The sequence below is a fragment of the Myxine glutinosa genome, chromosome 1 (genome assembly GCF_964187855.1).
Source record: "Myxine glutinosa chromosome 1, kmMyxGlut1.1, whole genome shotgun sequence".
Taxonomy (NCBI): Eukaryota; Metazoa; Chordata; class Myxini; order Myxiniformes; family Myxinidae; genus Myxine; species Myxine glutinosa.
In genome coordinates this window covers 385,618,431-385,638,370 of record NC_136261.1, presented here as the reverse complement: position 1 = coordinate 385,638,370, position 19,940 = coordinate 385,618,431, and the positions used below count along the sequence as shown (strand labels likewise).

Here is a 19,940-nt window from a genome sequence, read left to right as displayed (position 1 = left end):
GGAGTTCTTTACAATGAGCCATGTTAAAAATTTTCCCATGCAGCGGTTTTGGAGATATAGTGGTGCAACTTTTTTTCTGTTTTTCCAAGATGGTGCCTGTACCACATGACCTATGACGTCATGATGATCATCAAAATATTCCACATGAGGAAGTGATGCTATGGTGAAAATTTCGTGCCCATCAGCCCAACAGTTGCTGAGAAAAAAAAAATCACAATGATCGGATATGTGTTGTACTTGTCGAATTATGATGTCATAACGAAGGCACAGATGCCATCATCAAACATATGTTTTTCCCCAAAGGGAGGACTTGACAATGAGCCATGTTTAAATTTTTTCCATGGAGCGGTTTCGAAGATATAGAGGTGCAACTCTTTTCGATTTTTTCCAAGGTGGTGTCTGTACCACATGACCTATCACATTATAATTATCATTTAAAAATTCTACAGAAGGAGCCGCACATATTCTGAAAATTTCATGTCCATTGGTCCAACAGTTGCAGAGGAATTTTTGTTTTATTCATACCGATCAGATCAAGCGTTGTACTTGTCGAATTAAGACGTAATAACTAAGGTACCGATGACATCACCATCAACATATATTATTCCCCATGGTCAGAACTTGACAATGAGCCGTTTCAAATTTTTCCATTGAGCGGTTTGAGAGATAGAGGTGTAACGTTTTTCCAACATGGCGTCCATACCACGTAACCTATGACGTCATAATAATCATTGCAATATACAACAAGAGGAGGCGCTCCTATGGTGAAAATTTCATGTCAATTGGACGAACGGTTGTCAAGAAAATGAATTTTTAAAATGCAGATACAGCACATGTATGGTGCACACACACGTACGTAACTGAATGCTTAAATCTGCTTTTTGCTTCGCCAGCGCAGGGTAACAACACAGACGGTGCATTTGTGCTTTAAAGACCTCTCTTTATTGCGAAACCCTTCACAAATTCAAGTTTCATGAAAAACATCGGCAGGAAGCTTCTTATGATCAACAATTTTACAACAAGGGTGTTGTCCCCATATCACACATGCCAATGAAACATGGACTACAGCAAATATTGATTAAAAATTGACGTTCAAACTGCCATGGAAAGATGCCGTCTGAGCAAAACCAAAAAGGGACAAGAAAAATAAATAAACCAGACAGAAAACAAAATTCCTAAATACGAGTAACCATCCAAAAAAAAAAAAGAGAACAAAAAAAAAAGTTCTCCCAGAACTCAAAATCTCCACCTCCTTTTACAGGAAAGAATTCTTATTCATGAACCAGTTTGTGAAACTTCATTCTCATAGCTTTGTTCCAAGGGATCGTTTTAGAATCATCACTGAACCTCTGACAGCCTCCACTTGCAGCTTGCTTGTCGTGATATTCCTTGGAATGTTTTTTTAAGTACTTGGGAAGGGTTTTCTTGTTCATCCGGATTTCCTGTTGCTCAGACTATCACTGGTACAATTTCAGGTTTCTTCAATTTCTAAATTCTCAACCTCATTTTTCATATCCCGGTATTTCAGATTTCAGTTCTCCTGCATGGATCCTCATATGTGATTTCAAATTGCCTTTTTGAGAGAACCCTTTATCACATATCGAGCATATGTAAGGTTTCTCTCCTGTATGGATCTTCATATGTAATTTCAAAATGCCTTTTCGAGAGAAGCCTTTATCACATATCGAGCATTTGTAAGGAAGCTCTCCTGAATGGATCCTCATATGTAATTTCAAAATGCCTTTTTGAGAGAAGCCTTTATCACATATCGAGCATTTGTAAGGAAGCTCTCCTGTATGGATCCCCATATGTGATCTCAAATCGCGTTTTTGAGAGAAGCCTTTATCACATATCGAGCATTTGTAAGGAAGCTCTCCTGTATGGATCCTCATATGTAATTTCAAAATGCTTTTTTGAGAGAAGCCTTTATCACATATCGAGCATTTGTAAGGAAGCTCTCCTGTATGGATCCCCATATGTGATCTCAAATCGCGTTTTTGAGAGAAACCTTTATCACATATCGAGCATATGTAAGGTTTCTCTCCTGTATGGATCCTCATATGTAATTTCAAAATGCTTTTTTGAGAGAAGCCTTTATCACATATCGAGCATTTGTGGGGTCGCTCTCCTGTGTGGATACTCATATGTGATTTCAAATGGCTTTTTTGAGAGAAACCTTGATCACATATCGAGCATTTGTGAGGTTGCTCTCCTGTATGGATCCTCATGTGTAAGTTCAAAGTGCCTTTTTGAGAGAAACCTTTATCACATATCAAGCATTTGTAAGGTCGCTCTCCTGTATGAATCCTCATATGTGATCTCAAATCGCCTTTTTGAGAGAAACCTTTATCACATATAGAGCATTTGTGAGGTTGCTCTCCTGTGTGGATCCTCATGTGTAAGTTCAAAGTGCCTTTTTGAGATAAACCTTTATCACATATCAAGCATTTGTGAGGTTGCTCTCCTGTATGGATCCTCATGTGTAAGTTCAAATTGCTTTTTTGAGAGAAACGTTTATCACATATCGAGCATTTGTGAGATTGCTCTCCTGTATGGATCCTCATGTGTAAGTTCAAACTGCCTTTTTGAGAGAAACCTTTATCACATATCGAGCATTTGTGCGGTCGCTCTCCTGTGTGGATACTCATATGTAATTTCAAATTGCTTTTTGTCAAGAAACCTTTATCACATATCGAGCATTTGTAAGGTCGCTCTCCTGTATGGATCCTCATGTGTAAGTTCAAACTGCCTTTTTGAGAGAAACCTTTATCACATATCGAGCATTTGTGAGGTTGCTCTCCTGTATGGATCCTCATATGTAATTTCAAATTGTTTTTGTCAAGAAACCTTTATCACAGACAGAGCACTTGTGGGGGAGTTTGCCAGTGTGGATCGTCATGTGTATTTTGATGTAACTCGTTGAAGCAAAATCCATTCTGCACACATTACACTTATAACGAATTCGTCTTTCTACAACCGTTTTGTGTTTGTTTAATTTAATATTAATCTTAGTGTTGCGAGGCCCAGACTTGTATTTTATCGGAAGTGAGTCTTCATTACGTGATTGTTTCTTCAAAAAAGGCTTCTTCCTCAATGTCAAGCTGTGACTGGACCTTATTTGTCCCATTTTACTTCTTGATTGTTCTACAGAAACAAAGAACACAACATTAATTTTTTTGTCGAAATTAAAATGCAAAATATTTAACACATTTCAAAAAATATCTTTTCTCAACACAAAAGATTGTATGTTAATTTGTTGCATTTCCACTCACCAGTTGCAAAACAAGAAGCACTTCCGTTTGTCATGTGAATATCTAAACCTTCCTTTGCAGAAGCACATTTTGAATCTTCAGTGAGAGATGAATCGTTGTTGTGTTGTCTGCCTTCCATATTTACAGGATAGCCATCACCTGTGTACAAATTAGCATCAGTCTTTTGCAGGGAAATGAGATTGAGAACCATCTTTAGAGTTCATAGAACATGTTACGTCATGGAATGTGTACTTCAATTTAAATATAATAATGAAGTTAAAGATTGTTAAAAAGAAAAATTTCGGATATTAAGTGCTGTTGATGCAGTCTTCTACATCACCCTTTTCACCACCCTATTTAACATGTCCAAGTCATGCTAAACTGGAGGTTAGTGGAAGTAACAAGAAGTTGATTTGTGTTCAACAGTGTTCAAGTATTTAATTCAATTTAAATTTAAAAAAAGATTGTACGATTGATCAAATTTTTTCTTGCAATTTACTGCGTTAAAATTTCTCAAAATTTCCTTTCACAAAGCTCGGAACAACTGGGTGTCTACCCTCAAGAAAGCCAGGAAATAATACCTCTCAACTCTCGACAATGAACTCTCAAACCTGTCTCCCTCCTCCAAGTCCTGTTGGTGTCTGGTCAAATCTGTTTCTGGTGTTTGTTCCCCTCCCATCCCCTCCCTTACCTCAAACAGCCACACACCTGACACTACACGTCAAAAAGCTGAATGCCTTAACTTTGTGTTTCCTCACGTGCTTGTGTCAAAAACCTATCACTTGCGCTATCAAACCCTCTCTCTGTTCTCTTCACCCTCTCTTTTGCTCAAAGTCATCTGCCATCAGCTTGGAAATCAGCCAACATTACCGCTTTACACTAAAAATGTGCAAAAACAGATCCCTGAAACTACAGACCAATCAGGCTGCTCCCAATCATCAGCAAGATCATGGAATTCCATTATTGCTTCTGAAATTAAATAATTTCTCTTCTCCAATTGCTTGATCTGTGATCATCATTTTTGATTCAGACCACGCCACTCGAATCTGGACAGGTTGCTTCTGCTGTCTCAAAAATGAATGTAAGTCCTCAGTGCTAAACAGGAAATCAGAGCCATGTCCCTCGACATATGTCGTGCCTTCAATACGGTCGGGCACATTGCGCTGCTCACCAAACTCTACTCTTGAGGAATCCATGACAATCTCCACGCATGGCTTTTGGACTTCCACTCTGGTCATAGTCAACCTGTGGCCCTGAATGGAATTCTCTCATCTCCCCTTCCTGTCTACGCTTCAGTTCCTCGAGACAGTGTACTGGGCACTGTGCTTTTTCTGGTCTTCATTAATGATCTATCCGACTCTCTGGGAAGTCCTCTCAATCTTTTTCTTTTTGCTGATGCTACCACCCTCTGCCGCTTCATATCTCAACCTTGAGATTGGCAGGCAGCAGCCTCTTCACTCTCTGCAGACCGGATAAAATCACAAACTCGTCAAACAAGTGGAACATGACTTTCAATCGTGACAAATCTCACACACTCACTGTGTCTATCTGAAAAGACCATCGAGAAAACCCTCCCATCTACTTCCTCAAAAATGCTCTCGAATAAGTTCTGTCACTCAAACTTTTGGGTCTCACTATCTGCCATGATATTTCCTGGGAGAACCACATTTCCATGCTGGCCTCCAAAGGCATTGCGTTTCCTTTGGGCATCCAGCGTTGTGCAATGTCCTTTCTTGGTCCGTAATCCGAAATCCTTCCTTTCCTGTCCTTCTTGGTCCCATCTGCAACTGGGCTTCTCACCACATATAAAGCATTCATCCACAGCTTGATGGAGCACTGCTCTGCCCTCTGGGCTGATGCTCCTGCCTCACACCCAAATCAACTTCATGCTGTAGAAACCAAAGCTTTTCGAATCATTGGTATCTCCCGCGATGAAGCCCATTCTGATGGCATTTTACTAACTCACTGCAGGCACGTTGGTGGTCTTTCTGTCTTCTATAGACTCCTCTCTGGCTGAGCTCCCCGTGCTATGTCTGTGCTCTGTTCCTCAAATAATTATTTGGGATGCGCAAGATCTGCCAGCAACCCTCTTCTGGTAAAACTACCTAAATCATGACTCTGCTCACCTTCACTCTTTCATTCCTCTTTTCTCCTGCCTCTGGAACAAACTGCCACACTCTCTTCAATCCCATTCCTTCTTCCAGGTCTTCAAAACAGCTGTCCACCACCATCTCTTATCTTCCCCCATCCAAAACCTTGATCTTTTCTTCCCCCATTAAAACACCCCAAATCCACCTCTTTCAATCTCTAACTTCTTTCCTGAAATTCCTCGTAGTGTTAATTTGCTTTATACCGTGTACCCTACCCCCCACCCCCACTCTCCCCCCCCCCCCCCCCCCCGACCGGCACTCTCCCTTACACCGTTCTACAGACGTCCCTGTCCTCCACTGTTGTGTTGTGCTTGTATGCTTTCCCCTCACTCACCCCCCTCCCTATTGTCTCCCGCTCCCTTTATTTATTGTATATTTTATGGGTCTATGCATGTTTTCACATGTAATGTGATCTCTTACATGAGCCGTGACTCTGCATACAAAAAAAAAAAAACAAATAAAAGAAAATAGAGTAGAATTGTACTCTGCAGCGCATCCTTTGTACTTGTTTGAAATCAGTGGGTGCTCGTCAGCAATGAAAATCCTATTCAAATTTCAAGCAAATCGGATGAAAATTGAGGATTTTATTAATTAGAAACAGATGTTGACCTTTGGCCTATGTTGACCTTTTGGCCTATGTTGTTTTCATAAATAGTTGGTGGTTGAATTCAATAAGCTGACATGAAAATCCTATTCAAATTTCCAGTTAATTCGATTAAAATTGAAGATTTTAGAAATTTGAAAAGGTTGTTGACTTTTGCATATGTTGACCTTTTGGCCGATGATGATGTCAAAAATAGTTGGCGATTGAATTCGGTTCGCTAATGTGCAAATCCTATTCAAAATTTCAAGTCAATCGGATGAAAATTTAGGATTTTAGAGAATTTGAAAAAAGTGATTAACCTTTGGCCTATGTTGACCTTTTGACCTCAAAATAAATAAAATTCTGTCGGTCCACCAACGCTACCATTTGGGGAAGTTTCATGAAGATCGGTTTAAAATTGTGACCTGTAGGAAAGTATAAGTGCGCGGACAGACAAACACACAAACACACAAACCGGCGTGATAGACATACTTGTCAAAAAAAAGAATTTTTGCTAAGAACCAAACAGATAGGGATGAAAACATAGTCTCCATCCACCTTTGGTGGCAGAGGTTTAAAAAAAATAATCACAGAACATAAAGGTTACTTCTTGACATGATATGTTGTATTTAAAAAATACATCACGTACCAGATTTGGGTGTTAATCCATCATCATCAAATTGGAGACTGCAGAAATAATTGAGCCCGATTCCACAGAAACCAGAAATGTTGTCCCGGTGCACATTTTGGGATCCGAAAATCTTTTCACAGAGACAAAGGATGTTATTCAGGAACTTTCCAAAGCTGACGAAAATACTTCCCAAAAGAGAAGAACCTGCAATCTGGACATTTTGCGGCTTCGAAAAAGAATTCATAAATTTACACAAGTCAGCATATAGCCAAGGATACAATGCTTATATTAATCACAGAAAAGTTATACATGTTATTTTCTTTACTCAGTTTGGAATGATTTGTGTTTTATTATCTTATCCAATTTGATCAAGTATCAGCCTGGTGTTGGCTTAGCGGTTCGGGAGCCGGCTTGGGATCCTCGGATCCTGAGTTCGAATCCCGGTCGATCGCTGAATTAACACCAGGGGGGATGACTCAGCCTGTCATCCTTCCGAGGTCGGCAAATTGAGTACCAGCTTGCTGGAATGAATGAACCCGGTGTGTACCCCGGTTTAGAATAGGTACACCGTATCCCTGCGCATCGTAAGAGGCGACTAAGGGTTGGTGTCAGGAAGGGCATCCGGCCATAAAAACTGCCTCAAAAAGGGAACCATGAGGTCATGGGGCCTGCAAGGCTAACCCCCGCTTTAGCGGGGAAAAATGGCATCAAAACGATCATTCATTCATTTTCATCCAGCAAAACGGTAAACGTATCCAGCTTGATCACCACATTTAGACTGAAAGTATACGTAAGAGACAGCCGCACTCACCTTTGAGCTGTGAAGCATGGCCACAAATAAATGATTTGCCAGGACGTTATCTTGATGAGCCAAAGATAAAGGGGGTAAGCTGCATCAGCCACTCTAATTCCATGTATTTGTGACAAAAAGACCTGAGCAGCAAATGGATGCTATACTAGTTCGAAGGTGATGTGTTAATTGATGTGTCATTTATTGATGTGACGTAATTGATGTGATGCTAATTGTATTGACCAACGTGGAGATCGGTTTCTGAGGTTTGGGACATGAAATGTAGGGACAATGACAGGGAGATCAGGAGAAGTGGTGGAAGTATTGGTCAGAAGAAGAGTGGACATGTGTTGTGTGCAAGAGACGAGATGGAAGGGAAGTGGTGTGAGAATGGTGAAGGGTAGGCAGGGACAGAAATACAAGTTTGTGTGGCAAGGGTGCCCGGAGGGCATGAATGGTGTTGGTGTCCTGTTTTCTGAGGAGTTTGTCGACAGTGTGGTGAGTGTCACGAGAGTGAGTGAAAGGTTGATGATGGTGAAAATGATGATTGGAAAGCTCTTGGTGAACATCATCTCAGTATATGCTCCGCAGGTTGGTCAGAGCGATGAAGAGAAGGACAGGTTCTGGTGTGCGACAGAGAAGCTGATGGAAAACGTGAAAGATGAGGAAGTTGTTGTGGTAGGAGGAGACCTAAATGGACATGTGGGAAGGAGTATGGACGGTTTTGAGGGAGTTCATGGGGGTTACGGATATGGTGTGAGAAATGGAGAAGGTGAAAGGATTTTGGAGTTTGCTGATGGAGCTGATTTGTTGATTTGTAATACTCAGTTCCAGAAAGAGGATAATAAGCTTGTTACATACACGTCAGGTGGGTCGACGACAACCGTTGACGACCTGATGGTGCATAGGCGAGATAGGGGGCACCTCCGGGACACAAAGGTGATCCCGGGGGAGGAGGCCGTTTCACAGCACCACTTGGTTGTCTGCGACATAAGGGTGAAAGGTGCGAGGAGAGCTTGGCGGGTGAAGTACCAACTGAGAATGAAGGTGTGGAGGTTGAAAGAGGTGACAGTGAGGGAGGCATTAAAAGGGGGGCCGAGTATGGTCGAGGATGATGTGTTTGAGCTTGAAAGGTTGGATGTCAATGAAAGATAGTCTGTTGGGAGCCATTGGTGGGGTATGTAGATGGACAAAAGGACCACCGAGGCACTCGGGAACGTAGTGGTGGGATGACGAAGTTGGAAAGAAGATTGACGAGAAGAGGAAGAAGGTCAAGGAGTGGCAGAAGGCAAAGGGTATGGGGGCAGAAAAGGCAGAGCATGAAAGTTACAAGGCAGCCAAGAAGGCTGCAAGAAAGAGGAAGCAAAGGCACAGGAGTCATGGAGGAAAATGATCGGAGAACGCTTGGATTTGGAAGAGGGTCAGAGAGCGGTATTCAGGATTGCAAAGCAGATAGCAAAAGAGAGTTGTGATGTGATGGGGGTGAGTTGCTTTTACTGTTGAATGCAGAGAATGAATGGGATGGCAACATAGAGAGTAACCCAGTTTTAGGACCGGCAGAGAAGATAACCGAGAAGGAAGTTGAGGAAGCGATAAAAGCAATGAAGAGTAGAAAAGCGGGAGGGCCGACGGGAGTTGTGGGAGATATGTTGAAGGCAGCGGGAAATTGGGGTGTGAAGAGAATGACAGAGATCTGCAATCTGGTGGTGAAAGAAGGCTGCATTCCAGTGGATTGGGAACTGAGTACCCTCGTCCCTCAACAAGGGGAAAGGTGACCCTCTGGACTGTTTTTTTTTTTTTTTTTTTTTGTATACAAGATCGAGGCTCGTGAAAGAGCTTACATTAATCACACAAAAAGACAAACCAACACACAAAACACAAAAAACAAGGGGAGCGGCAGACAAGATGGGGAGAGAGGGGGAAGGACACAAAAGAGAGGGGGAAGAAGGGGAAGCACACAAACACAACATTTGAGAGCAGGGACATCGGGAGGACTTGGGGGGAGGTGGGAGAGGAATAAAACATATGAACACTGCAAGGAGTCTGGGGTGAATTACCGGGGGTAGAAAAGATCAAGGTTTTCGATGGGGGAAGATAAGAGATGGTGGTGAACAGCTGTTTTAAAGACCTGGAGGGAGGAGTGGGATTGAAGGGAGTGGGGGAGTTTGTTCCAGAGGTGGGAGAAAAGGGGAATGAAAGAGTGAAGGTGAGCAGAGAGCCTAGACTTTGGCAGTTTAACCATAAGAGGGTTGCAGGCAGATCTTGTGCGACCTGAAGGAATATTGGGGGGACAGAGCACAGAGAGAGCTGGGGGAGCAAGGCCGGAGAGGAGTCGGTAGAAGACAGAAAGACCACCAACCTGCCTGCGGTGAGTGAGTGAAAGGCCCTCGGTGTTGACTACATCGCAGGAGATTCCAATGATTCTGAAAGCTTTGGCCTCAACAGCGTGAAGCCGAGCAAGGTGTGAGGCAGGAGCACCAGCCCAGAGGGGGGAACAGTATTCCATTGAGCTGTGGATGAAAGCCTTGTATGTGGTGAGGAGCTCAGGTGTGCCAAGGAAGGACTTCGCATGACGGAGGATGCCCAGTCAGCGACTGGCTTTGGAGGCCAGCTTGGAAATGTGGTTTTCCCAAGAAAGATCATGGCAGATAGTGAGACCCAAAAGCTTGAGCGACAGAACTTCTTGGAGAGGATTGTTGAGAAAGTAGATGGGAGGGTTGTCCAGTCGGTCCTTTCGGAGAGACATTGTAAGAGTGTGAGGTTTGTCAGGCTTGAAAGACATGTTCCACTTGTTTGACCAGTCTGTGATTTTGTCCAGGTCTGCAGAGAGTGAGGAGCCTGCAGACTGCCGATCTGAGGGATGAGGAATGGAGCGACAGAGAGTAGAGTCGTCAGCAAAGAGATAGAGAGGATTTTCAAGAGAGTCAGAGAGATCATTGATGAAGACCAGAAAAAGCACAGGGCCCAGAACACTACCTTGGGGAACTCCAGCCTGAACAGGAAGAGGAGATGAGAGAAACCCATTCAGGGCCACACGTTGACTACGACCAGAGAGGAAGTCCGCCAGCCATGCGTGGAGATTTCCATGGATACCAAAGGAGGAGAGTTTGGTGAGCAGAGCAGGGTGTCAGACCGTATCGAAGGCACGTGAAATGTCAAGGGAGACAGCTCTAATTTCCTGTTTGGCGTTGAGGACCTCCATCCATTGTTGAGAAAGCAGAAGCAGCATGTCCAGAGTAGAGAGACCAGGTCTGAAACCAAATTGATGATCAGAGATCAAGCCATTGGAGAAGAGGAAAGCTTTAATATCTGAAGCAATGATGGATTCCATGACTTTGCTGATAATTGGGAGAAGGCTGATTGGTCTGTAGTTGCTGGGATCTGTTTTTGCACCTTTTTTTAGCAAACCGGTGATGTTGGCTGATTTCCAAGCAGATGGCAGATGACCTTGAGCAAAAGAGAGGGTGAAGAGAACAGAAAGAGGGAGTGAAAGAGCAGAAGAACATGATTTTAGGACCCGTGGGCTGATGCCGTCAGGACCAGTTGCAGAATCAGAGTCGAGGGTTGACAGAAACTTTTCCACCTTGTCAGGAGGAAAAGACACAGAGTCCAGGAGCAGCTGGGTACGACTGGGTACGGTGGGTACAGAGAGGGATGGGTTTGGGACACAGGATTTAGAGGCAAACACAGAGTTGAGGCATTCAGCTTTTTCACGTGCGGAGTCAGCCGTTAAGCCGTTTGAGGTGAGGGAGGGGATGGAGGGGGAACAAACACCAGAAACAGATTTGACCAGACGCCACCAGGATTTGGAAGAGGGAGACAGATAAGAGAGTTCGGTCTTGAGAATGGTGAGATATTGTTTCCTGGCTCTCCTGAGGGTGGACACACACTTGTTTCGGGCTTTGTGAAAGGAAATGAGATTTCCTTCCGTTGGATTTGCTTTCCAGGAGACGAAAGCAAGTTGTTTCAGGGCAACAGCCTCACCACAAGATTCCGTGTACCATGGACGGGAGGAAGGGTATGACAACTGAAGACGAGATGGTATATATCTGTGCATGAGAGAGAGCAATTTACTTTGAAAGAATTCCCAGGATGAGTTGATGTCAGAGGCGGTAGAGATGGGAGACCAATCCAGATGATTCATGGCTGCTTGAAGACCGTGCCAGTTGGCCTGAGTGAAATGCCAGCCTCGTCGACGCTGAGGAGGCTCTCTGAGAATGGTCAGAGAGATGTCCACTTTGACAAGCACATGATCAGATGAGCCGATTGGAGCAGAAGAAGAGCAGCAGACATTTTCAGGGAAGTTGTGGCTCGTATCGAGCGATAAAGTTATTGGAGCATGGAATGAAGGTATTGGAAAGGGTGTTGTAGAGGAGGATAAGGAAGGAAGTGAAGATTGACAAAATGCAGTTGGGATTTATGCCAGGAAGAGGAACGACAGACGTGCTTTTTATTGTGAGGCAGTTGCAGGAGAAGTACATGGAGAAGAGGAAGAAGTTGTTTCTTGGGTTTGTTGATCTGGAGAAAGCATTCGATAGGGTTCCACGTGAAGTAGTGACATGGGCATTGAGGAAGTTAGGAGTGGAGGAATGGATGAGCAGAGTAGTGATGGCAATGTACAAAAGAGCGTGCACAGCTGGAAGGACGAAGGACGGGAACAGTGGTGAGTTTGAGGTGAAGGTGGGAGTGCATCAGGGGTCGGTACTAAGTCCACTGCTATTTGTATCTGTGATAGAGGTGCTGGCTCGGAACGTAAAGGAGGGTTTGCCGTGGGAGTTGTTGTGTGCAGATGATCTGGTGTTGATTGCAGAAAGTATGGATGGACTGAAGGAGAAGATGAACAAGTGGAAGGAATGTATGGAGACAAAAGGTCTGAAGGTGAATATCGGAAAAACGAAGGTGATGGCAAGTGGTAAAGCATGTGGTGAGGTGGAAAGAACTGGGAAGTGGCCCTGTGTACATTGAATTCCATTCAATGTACAATGTGCACTGAGTGGCTTCATCAAAAATGTAGTGGTTTGAGAGGGTCATTAACCAGTGTGGCAGCTACATTCAAATGTAAGGTGTGCACAGAGGGAGCTGCAGATGGAGGAAATGTTGAGTTGGATCTTGGAGACGGCATGAAGCTGGAAGGTGTGAAAACATTTTGTTACCTCGGAGACATGCTGAATGGAGAAGGTGGATCAGATTCGGCAACGGTTGCTCGAGTGAGATGTGCATGGAAGAAGTTTCGGGAACTGAGTGGCGTGCTGACGAGGAGGGGAGTGTCGTTGAAGCTGAAGGGAAAGGTGTATGCTGCATGTGTGAGAAGTGTTATGATTTATGGGAGCGAGACATGGGTAATGAACGTAGAGCAGCAACGAAGGCTGGAAAGGGTGGAAATGCGAATGGTGGATGTGTGGAGTATCGTTGAGAGAGAGGAAGACAAATGATGAATTGCGAAAGATGATGGGAATGGAGCCTGTGGTTGATGCTGTGAAGAGAAACAGGTTGAGATGGTTTGGTCATGTGTTGAGGAAGGATGAAAGTGACTGGTTGAGAAGAGTGATGTAAATGAATGTAGAAGGAAGTGGAGGATGGGGAAGACCAAGAAAGACTTGGCTGAAGATGGTCGAAGAAGAAATGCAGGCAAGGGGGTTAACAAGGGGAGATGCAGAAAATAGGGCAAAATGGAGAAGATTGTCATGGGAACCGCAAGGCTAACCCCCGCTCTTGCAGGGAAAATGGGCTTAAAATGCCTGTTGTTGTTGTTGTTGTTGTTGTATGTAATTGATGTGATGTGCATACTTGAGACAGACATCAGCATCATGCCGCATTCAGTCAGAGTTGATCCTCTTGTTTAAAACACACGCACATATGAAACCTGTTTTTATTTTCCTCTCATTGCAATTGTCTCACACACATGCACCAAGGAGTCTCAACTTTGCTGGAAGTTAAACTTTTCAGGTTCAACACACTTCATCTTGTCATCTCAGAAGCGTACAGTTATATGTAGCTGTCTGTAGTCATGGATTAAATAAAATATAATAATAATAACTTTATTTGGTTCCTTATTTTAGACGTTTAAACCTTAAACATAGAGTGCTGCTTACGTCACTGGGATACCTGGGTTTGCTTCTGAGAACCTATCAGATAAATCCGAGGTGGGATGGGTGAGAGGCCGACTCACAGACTACCATTCAAAGTTGCTTTCAGTTTATCCTGGTCTTTGATTTTGTGCCATTCACAAGTAAAAACCCTGACTCACACAGGTATGTGGTGGTGGAAGGTTACAGGAACTTGATTGCCCGCTCTGACTGAATGCCCTTCCACTGTAAATCCAAACTTAATACATTCGTGGTCGTATTTTCTGACGATGCGTTTCACCACCTTTTAGAAACTCCTGAAGTTTCGCCACCATCATCGGTTTTTCTTTTCAGTTGATGGTCCATGTTTGTTAAAATAAAATACAGTAAAAGTAAAACACAGCAGCTTACCTTTTCGTGTAAACACGAGATGCCGGAGACGTTCTCCATGCCGGAAACACCTTCGATCAACCAAATGCAGTCAATGGCGAACCTGCAAATACCGAATCTGCGAATGTCACGGATGTCATTTTCAACAAAATCATTCCAATCACAAATCAATACAACAGCATTAATATAACTTTTTTTTCATGAGGTAAATTTTACAAACACTCGTGAGGTAAACTAATCACCTGCCTTCTCAGGTGGGTATGATGTCCATGGACCACGTGGTTGCACCTTCCGGCCCACTGATGGTCGCGACCCACTGGTTGAGAATCTCTGGTCTAAACGACTTTTTAGAGAAGATTCTCCAACTTTAGTTTTGGATGAAGCAGATGGGACCAACAATTTTTTCCGAACCAATTCTACATAGATCCCTCATCCATCCATCATCTTCAACCTTTATAACACCTCCTCATTTGGAGGTCACATTGGATATACAAGTTAATTATAAAACTTTCTGCCTGGTTTGTAGTTAAAAGGAAGAATGAGGTTTAAACATCGTTGCATGAAGTTTCGTGATGACGTCATCTATCTATAATTCCAGCAATCTCTGTGTGTTTGTTTGTACGTTTGTACGTTTGTACGTTTGTTTGTCTGTGACCACTGTTTCTCGACAACCACGGGTCCGATATACTTTAAACTTGCCAGGTATATTGCTGGGGACCCGAGGATGTGCCTTTTCAAGGTTTCATATTAATCGGACAATTACTTACCGAGCTATGTCCAAAAAACGATTCAACCAATCAGCGAGCAGCGAGTTATCGCGTGTGCCGAACGTGCCGAACACACGCTGCCTCGGACGGCACATTTGAGAGCGTATTCATTTATTTCACGTTGGCAAACTATGTTGCCGCTATGTTGGCGTTAAACTATGTTTTAAAACTAATTAAAACTAATTTGCGATTCATTCGCTTTCCTGCGCGTTTGTGCACGCGATGGCGATTTCTTTACCAAACTCCGGAAGCCGTTCGCTTTGGACCAAACCATTTCATGTAAATAGAGGGGGGGGATTGTCACTGTACTCGCAAGCCGTTCGCCGTTCGCTTTGGCTTTGCGAATGGACCAAACCATTTCATGTAAATAGAGGGGGGGGATATAATTTTAGATATAGATATAGTACGGGCAATGCCCTAGTATAAAACAATGCAGTGAATAAAACAAAACGAGTGAAAAAACACCTCATTAAATGATCAAATACCTCAACATACATTTAATAAAAACTCGTTTACTTAAATTAATCAACGAACAGAATTTTTTTTTATCTTTAAATAAACGTTTTACAGATCTTTCTCAGTATAAATAATAAAATGAGAATCTCTGAACAAACCTCTTCAAATGAGGTCAGATCAGATCATGTGAACCTTTGTCTCATGTGCAGCACGAGGTTTGCAAGAATTTAACCCGGAAGTTCTTCTTCGTTGTAGAATACTTCCTGTTGGCGCACATCGTAAGAAGATTGTTTGTGCCACCAGCAATTTGAGTGTCACCACCACATTACAGTGCGAAAATAAAAGGAAGATGAAGCCTTCTTCTTCTTTAAGTTTAAATGGTTTTTCAGAGCAACGAGACTCTTTTCCGCCACTTGCCTCGGCTCATCACTGAAGCGGATGCCTGATGTTCCTCCACAACCACCACAGCTGAAGATCGGCTGAAGCAAATAATTATGGGAGACTTTATGTTGTTTAACCCGCTAATTTTATAAACTAGCATGACTCGGCACGCTACCGCGTGCCTCACCACACATCGTTTGAGATGGATCGGCATCTTTGACAAATTCGGCGTTTTTGGGGTCTTCAGGGTCTTTTGGATCCTCAGGGCCTTTAAGGGTATTTTGGGTATTTTGGGTCTTTGGGGTGTTTTGGGTGTTTGAGGACTTCAGGGTCGAAAGGGTCCTTCAGGGTCTTTGGGGTTTTCAGGGTGTTTTGTGTTTTCAGGGTGTTTTGGGTATTTGGGGTCTTTTTGGGTCTTCGGGGGCTTTTGGGTCTTCGGAGTCTTCAGTGTATTTTGGGTCTAAAGGGTATTTTGGTTCCTCTGAGTCTTTCATAGTATTTTGGATCTTCAGGGTCTTTTTGATTATCTGGGCCTTCAAGGGTATTTAGGGTATTTGGGGTCTTCAGGCTCTTTAAGGGTCTTTGTGGTCTTCAGGGTGTTTTGGGTCTTTTGGGTCTTCTGGGTATTTTGAGTCTTCAGGGTCTTTTGGGTCTTCTGGGTATTTTGAGTCTTCAGGATCTTTTGGGATCTTTGGGATATTTTGGGTCTTTCAGGGCCATTTGGGTATTCAGGGTCTTTTGTATCCTCTGGGCCTTTAAGGGTATTTTGATTATTTGGGGTGTTTTGGGTCTTTAAGGGTATTTTGGGTCTTCAGGAGTCTTGGCGGTCTTAAGGGTCTTGGGGGTTTTAAAGGGTCGTCAAAGGTCTGAGGGGTCTCAGCATTCTAAACATAATTAAGAGGGTTAATTAAGATGGTGTTAATTTTATTTTAAGAAGAAGAAGATGTTTTCGTCGCATATAAACATACATAATGACATAACCATATACGTTTGCTCTATTATAATAAGATCACAAAACCGATTTGCAGAGTCTTTTGCTTTGTCAGCTCAGTGTATCTGGTACACCTGACCAGAATCCAGATGATCTCTGTTGTATCCTGGAGAAGCACAAATACCGAGTATTCCAGTCCATTATTCCAGTATTCCTGTCAAAGTACTTATCATTGTATGTTTATCGCATATCTTATTACTCCCGCTAGGGAGTAATGCATTCGATCGTGTCCGTCCGTGTGTGTGTGTGTGTGTGTGTGTGTGTGTGTGTGTGTGTGTGTGTGTGTGTGTGTGTGTGTGTGTGTGTGTGTGTGTTCGTATGTTCGTGTGTTTGTGAACAAGACATCTGTAAAAGTTCTGAATGGATTTGGAAGAAAGTTGGTGGGTTTGTTGTGATTGGGTTTGGGTTTGTTGTGATTTTCATGTTAGCAATCCAATTCAGAACGATGGAGGAGGGGTGGAATGAATGTGAATTTAGACCATGTAGTGAGGGAGACGTATAAGAGATTGAATTTCTTTTTTTTGACGTGGAATGAGTTGGAGAGGAAATTGAGAAAAGCCTTTTAAATAGGAAGAAAAACAGCGTGTTGTAATATACCACTGAATAAAACACTGAAGGGGAAACTTTAAACATATTTAAATAATATTTAAACAGAACCGTGAACAATCTTATATGCACAAAATACCAACGGGGGGAGAACCGAGAGGGACCACCATGAGTCGAGTCACGTGAACAGGGCAAAAGGTGGATGGCAAGGAGATAATGGGGGCGGGGCGAACAGCACACCTGGACAGAAAGTACAGGATGAGAAACAGCACACGTGGAGAAAGGAAAAATAAAAGTTTTTGGTTATTTTTTTGTTTGTTTTGTTTTGGGGGGGGGGGGTGGGGATTTTAAACGTTAGACAAAGAGTATGATGTTCGGGGTAGAAGGGAAAAAACCAAGTCAAGCAAAACACGATGTAGGGGACTTAAGTTAACAAACACCGACGGGGGTACAAGGCCGCACACACGGAGCAGAACACGATTAATTAATTACGAGTTGCAGGAAAACCAACCCAAAACTAACTATAAACAAACAATAACGCATGGACGATAAAATAACGAGTTGAAATTTGACAAACACACAAATGAAAAAATAACCGCTTTGGATGCCCGGAGAGAACCAAGCCTCAAGGTCGGAAGCTTCAACAACGAGGCCGCGTGGCATGAAATACTCGACTATTTTTTACAGGTATGAAAGATTAACACCGATAAATCTTCTGAGGGACACGCAAAAGGTACACACACGTAAGATAAATACAGGTTCGACAGAAATACAAATGTGACAATTACTTAACTTCGAGCGTGCGTGAGGATCGTGGAACAGCTTCGAAAAACCGTGACCGCCCCGACAAGATCCCCTTGGCTCTAATAGGTGGTATTGCCCCCTTTGGCAGAATCAACCTCAAGTAGGTGTTTCTTATAACTGTCTACCAGTCTCTGACATCGACTGAGAGAAATTTTTGCCCATTCCTCCATGCAGAATTCTTTCAGCTGGGCGATGTTTGAGGGGTTTCTTGCATGCACCGCTCGTTTCAAATCCCCCCACAACATCTCGATGGGATTTAGATCCGGGCTTTGACTTGGCCATTCCAGAACCCTCCATTTCTTTCTTTTCAGCCATTCCTTGGTGGATTTACTGGTATGTTTAGGGTCATTGTCATGTTGCAAGGTCCACCTTTGGTTGAGCTTCAACTTTCCAAAAGATGGCCTCACATTATCCTCAAGCACCCTCTGGTACAATAAAGAATTCATAGTGGTTTATATGATGGTGAGCTGCCCGGGCCCTGATGCAGCAAAGCTGCCCCAAACCATAATATTTCCACCTCCATGCTTTACAGTTGGTATCAGGTTCTTGTGGTCAAATGCTGTCTTTGGTTTTTGCCAAACATGTCTTCTGGTACTGTGGCCAAATAGCTCTACCTTTTACTCATTTGTCCAGAGCACATTGTTTCAGAAGTGCTGGTCTTTGCCTCGGTGTTCATTGGCAAACTTTAGTCTTGCCCTGATGTTCTTTCTGGACAGCAAAGGTTTCCTCCTGGCACACCTCCCATGTAGATCAAATTTGTGCAGCCTCATTCTAATGGTAGACTCGTGCACTTTGACATCAACAGTGGCAAGAGCTACCTGTAGGTCCCGTGATGACATTCTGGGGTTATTAGAGACTTTGGGTGAAATTCGGTACAACATGTTCTCAAGGAAGGCAGCGGCAGGAGTGATCAAACCAGAGACTCTACCTCCAACAGAGGGTGCAGCTGCACAACATTCACTCCGTGCCTACCTGCAGACCCGGGACTGGATCCTTCTACAGAGCATGTCTCTGAACCCCAATGACTATGGATGGACAATAGGTGTGCATGGGCATGAGCCAGTTCCAACACTGGACCCCATGGCTCCTGAGGAGCTATTGCAGTTCACGAGCTGTAATTGTCATGGAGATTGCAACAACCGGCGATGCAGCTGCAAGAAGAATGGGGTCACGTGCATCTCGGCCTGTGGTGTCTGTAATGGCATTACATGCAGAAACTGCAGTCATGATGTTGTTGAGTCTGAAGAAGACAGACAATGACTGTTGAAACTTCTGACATTGTGAATGAGAAATAACTCTTGAGTATTATATATGTATGTGAAATAAAAGCTACTTTGTGTGTAAATGTAAAAGTGAAAATATAAATGTTAACAATCAACTCAGAATCATGAAAAACCCTTATTTGACCCCTCATAAGTTACTTAAGGGCCGATTTAAAAAAATAAAAATTCTCGAAAATAATTTTTCGGTACCCGAATTCAACAGCTTTTTTTCTGGGTTTCCCACGGGAGTTGAACTTCAACATTTGAACACATGTTATTACACACCTTTACAAACATATTGGTGAAGAAATTTTTTGGTAACAATTTAGTTAACAGATTTGTGAAATATCTCATAAAATGCCCTTACTATATCTAGACATGGTTAAGGAAGCTCTGGGAAAGTATTCTGACCTCGAATTATCACGCATATGGATTGGTCGAGAGGGAATCGGAATTGAAGTAGGCCTAACGCCGCACCAGAAAACGACAGCTAAGTACCCCGAGGGGGTGCCCGCGCATGTTCCCTCAGCACCGCTCGAGGATGGCCACCCGAGAGCGTCGGGTGGATGATGGGTCGGCTGCAAAATACGCCAGTAAGATATCAATACGAGGTCGAACACCAAACGATCCAGGTGTTAGATAACGATGAAGGGTTCATGATTAACGTGCTACCACAGCAAAGACGAGGCAAGTTTGAGATGGTGGAATTACCACCAAAGGCGGCACACATGGTTAGAACAGTCCCCACCACCCCAGGGGACTCCGATGGGCTTCTCTACACTGTCACACCGACACTATGGGCGCAACACGAGAATGAGGTGGGCCGCATTAGGGACGCGCCCCCGCTGGTGATACCGGTTAAGGAGGGGGTGC

General features: G+C 43.4%; 1 protein-coding gene across 3 annotated transcripts; it reads right to left on the bottom strand.

Moving 5' to 3' along the window:
• Positions 1-919: 919 nt before the first annotated feature.
• On the bottom strand, positions 920-14,399 carry LOC144889561 (uncharacterized). 3 transcript variants are annotated; one of them, XM_078770263.1, is made up of 4 exons: positions 13,882-14,399; positions 6,634-6,745; positions 3,273-3,410; positions 920-3,144 (listed from the first exon to the last, which is right to left on the bottom strand). In XM_078770263.1, the coding sequence occupies exon 4, from the start codon at positions 2,814-2,816 to the stop codon at positions 1,503-1,505; it is 1,314 nt and encodes a 437-aa protein (XP_078626389.1). In that variant the 5' UTR covers positions 2,817-3,144; positions 3,273-3,410; positions 6,634-6,745; positions 13,882-14,399; the 3' UTR covers positions 920-1,502. The 3 variants fall into 3 exon arrangements, with proteins under 3 accessions (XP_078626389.1, XP_078626391.1, XP_078626390.1); XM_078770265.1 differs by having other exon boundaries at positions 13,882-14,382; XM_078770264.1 differs by lacking the exon at positions 6,634-6,745.
• Between the last annotated feature and the right edge of the window lie 5,541 nt (positions 14,400-19,940).